A 3998-nucleotide genomic window follows, 5' to 3' on the forward strand; every position below is an offset into this window, starting at 1 on the left:
GAGAGAGAGAGAGGGCGGCCTCTTGGTTCTGAGAAGACCTGGGATTTTATAACAGGAAGTGAGAGATGATTAAGGGAATGGAGAAAATGGGGAGCCCATAATGTTATTAGAATCTGATGAGGGTGGGCCAGAAGTTGAGGACGACGTTAAAACCAGAAGTTGCAACATAAAACCAAATGAGGGAGAGAACGTGCAGAAGAGAAAAATACAAAATTATATGAGAGGGGGAAGGAGTACGTTGACCTTTGTGGTTCTGATCGAATGAGATTTTCACACACCAATTATAGGGTAACCTTTTTCCATTGTTACGACTTCTGACTTGGCCTAATTAATATTCCTTCCCAGTTAATGAGGTCAATAGAAAAACCTAACTGAAAACTTGGACTGGCTCTGGCTGGCCCGAGAAATTAAGCTTCCAAGTAGAGACTTTCAAGAGAAAATAATTCATCAGCCCAAGTAGACTTTGGCACTTTGCATTTGCCTAACCATGCTTAACCCTTTTATTTGGTAACTCGTACTTCTTATTGAATTGGGGTTACATTACACAGCAGACTAATGTTTATAGATCAAAGGAAGTTGCGTCTCGAAGACTTACCCAGCATATAGTTCTGTCCTGCTGCATCATTAAGCTTTGCATACCTGCTCGCACAGCTAACATGTCAAAAACTTGAATTCTATAAGATGAATGTGTTTATTAGATTGGATTTTTATGTGACAGAGTGCAAATCAAACTCGATTAGGACTGGACAAATATGCATTCAATTGGTCTGAGTGGTTAAATTTGTCCACAAAAGAGGACCATGCATTGTGATGCATATGTAGGGATATGACCCAGACTTTTCTGTCTTCCTCGATCATAAGTAGAGAATAAATACAAATCACAATACCACGTAAAAAAAACATGTGCTTTTACATATATTATCTGCGATTCTGAGGTATAAGGCGTATAACGTTACCCAAGATAGGATAGGTTTGAATTGGTTGAAATTGAATTGGATCGAGACTTACAAGTTGATATGATAATCGCCTGCATAACAATGAATATGCGTCATCTTGGCTCTCGGCACATATATGCGCATTCATATGCAAATGAAGGATCATTCTGTTTGAGGAAAGAATATAAGAAAACATCAAAGAACAGTACTACTGTAGAACATTAGGAAGATGTTGCAGAAAATGAAAAGTTGTGTTGCTAGGCTTGCATCTGGCGTTTCTAGACGAAGAACGTACACTAAGAGAGACATTATTGCTAAATTAGACACGCCATAATTAAAATTTCAAGGCAAATTATTGCCACCAGCAGGAGGATTTGGCCACATAGTACTGTTGTCATGATCCGCGAAGGGAAACATCATTTCCTCCCTAAACCCCATATGCTGATGATGATCTTGATGTGGCGGTGGTGCTGGCGCATCCATCATGTCCATGAGCCACGAGTTTTGCGGCTTCTGAGTTACCATCTGCATCATTTGTGGTTGCATTGCCTCCATGTTATGCCGCATCTGATCAAAAGCTTGCATGTCCAGGGTTGCATGTTGCATGATGCTGCCCTCATCGCCACTCTTCATCGCCATGTTGTTGTTGCTTCCCTCACTGTTAGTCTTCATCGCCGGCATCCTATTCTCCCTTGTAGCTGGCAACCCTTGTGCTCCTTGCACATGATTAGGGCTCTCCACAGCCTTATTCTTAATGTTCTTCATCCTGAGTTGTATCTCTTTCAGGTGCTGGTCAATGACCCAGTTGAGGTCAGTTAGGTCTGACATTGTTAATTCCTGGAGAGACTTTCCAGTTAGGCTTTGAAACATGACACGAGCCATCTCCTTTTCCCGATTATCTTTCTTTTGCTTCTTGAGCTGTTCTTGAGACTTGTTGATTCTTTGCCTCAGGAAACTCTCCTGATTTACCATCTTCTTGCTTTGCTCCATTTCGGGCATGGTCTTGAACTGCGCAAGTACGCGATGGGCTCCCAAGAGGGAAGGCCAGACTTCAGGCTGGGAGTCATAGGGGCTGTAGATAATAGCACAAGCATCAATGTCACAAAGGGTGCAGAGTTCACTCACCTTCTTCATAAGACTCATCTTCCTTTTTTTGAATGTCGCTTTTCGAGCACTGTCATTTGTGATGTAGGTAAGTTTCACCTTCTTTCTAGTCATGGCTTGAAAGAAAAGATTAAAATTTGCAAACTAGGAAGAAGGGAATGAAGGAATAGCCTTTCTGGTTTGCTCTTTGCTCTGAAGAGACTTTGCGCTATATAAAGCACAGGCAAGGGGCTACCTAATCAATGTTGCTTGAAATGCTGCAAATTTTCTGACGTTTTCGGTTGGATGTGAGATTTAATGACCGCCAATTGTGATGCTTGAATGAGAGACAAATCCATTTTGATTTTGTTTGAGAATTGAGCATATATATAAATGTCAATTGTGTTGCAATGTGTTTGAGCATGAGACAAAGAGGTCTAAAAGTAGTAATACATGAGTCCGGATTTATTTCCTAATGTGTATGAGAAATGAGGATTTCATATGAATGAATGATAACGAATGCGAGTTAATGCAAAATCTGTGTTGATATTCTTAGCAAAAGAGAAGATTGCCAAGATAGTGGTTTTAATTATATGGAAAGGGATATGTTGATTTTCATTTGTTCATACAATGAAACATATTTGTATCTCAGGCAATCATTGGATGGGAGTTGTGCATGTTCCTATTTTTTTGAATATCATAATAAGGTAAACTTTAAGATTTCAATTATAGTTAATAATATGGTTTTATTTGTCTTTGGTTATATGCTTTGTATCTATGTTTTTTGTAGAGAAAAATCATTGGTACGTTGTATGCAGAATATGTTTGTGATGGAAAGAAAATGTATATCAACTCTAACTGTATAAATAATATGTCAAAGAGTTATGCTAAAACTCTATCAATTGCCAATATATGTGGTACCATATTCGAGTTTATCTCATCTCGTTTTCGTTTTGTTTATAAAATAGTGAATGAATATGTATTCAAGCAACCATACTAGATCAATGACAAAGAACTGAAGTTCCCAACACGTACGACAGACATCTTTCCATACTCTTCACCTAATTCATATCAAGGTTAATGGTGAGCAATGATATGTATTGAGCGAACAGGTTAACCTGAGAGCAATCTGAGAGTGTTGAAGAATCGAATAATTTGAGCACATTATTAATTAAGAGGATTAAAAGACGCCTATTGATTTCAAATGTGAAAAGATGATGATAAAACAGTATGAAAAGACATATCATTATATGCTAAAACAGGTAACTAAGTTACAATGTGCATTATCCTCTCAAAAAATCAATCAGCCATGCATCGATCTCTTTCTCTTTCTTCTGTCAAAATAATGCTGGGAAAAATTGTCAACTGTTCCTATCGGAAATAGGATCCTGCTCCTCCTGGTAGTATTTCATAATTCATGTACATAAGTATTATATAGGGTATCATATAGGAGCAAGGATAAACTTTGATTACTTTTTGCAAAAACGGATTTTTGGTTCTTGAAAACACAAGCGACACTGCATATGGTCGACATGGCGGAGATGACGCCGATGATCATATCCCAACCGCCGGTCCAAAAATACTTGATAGCTAAAAAGAATGCAATTCGATCAACCAAGAAAATATGGAATGCACTTAAATCCGGTTTCATGTCATCCGGCGGAGATAGCCAACTGAGGACCAAGAATCTTACTACAGTATAGAACGTCGTGAAGGCGCCATATATGAGAGCAGAAGTCATGGGGGCGCAAGGGAATTTAAAGTGATGGGGGCGGGTTATTAGCAGAAACCACACTGCAAGGTTCTCAATTATGAGGAGGACAATCTCTAAGTGGATCAGTTTCAACTTCAACGACGCCCTAATTCGTTTCTTCTTCTTCTTCTTCTCAATCTCTTCGTCTCCCATTGTTGCCTGCATGCTGATCGTAACAAATTGCTCGCCGGCAGCCATATACAGAATAGTTCGATGGTTTTGAAGAG

General features: G+C 39.0%; 1 protein-coding gene across 1 annotated transcript; it reads right to left on the reverse strand.

Moving 5' to 3' along the window:
- Nucleotides 1–1277: 1277 nt before the first annotated feature.
- LOC101296814 (agamous-like MADS-box protein AGL80-like) lies at nucleotides 1278–2153 on the reverse strand. Its single transcript, XM_004289112.1, has one exon. The coding sequence runs from the start codon at nucleotides 2151–2153 to the stop codon at nucleotides 1278–1280; it is 876 nt and encodes a 291-aa protein (XP_004289160.1).
- Nucleotides 2154–3998: the final 1845 nt, after the last annotated feature.

Source organism: Fragaria vesca, linkage group LG1 (assembly GCF_000184155.1).
Source record: "Fragaria vesca subsp. vesca linkage group LG1, FraVesHawaii_1.0, whole genome shotgun sequence".
Classification (NCBI taxonomy): Eukaryota; Viridiplantae; Streptophyta; class Magnoliopsida; order Rosales; family Rosaceae; genus Fragaria; species Fragaria vesca.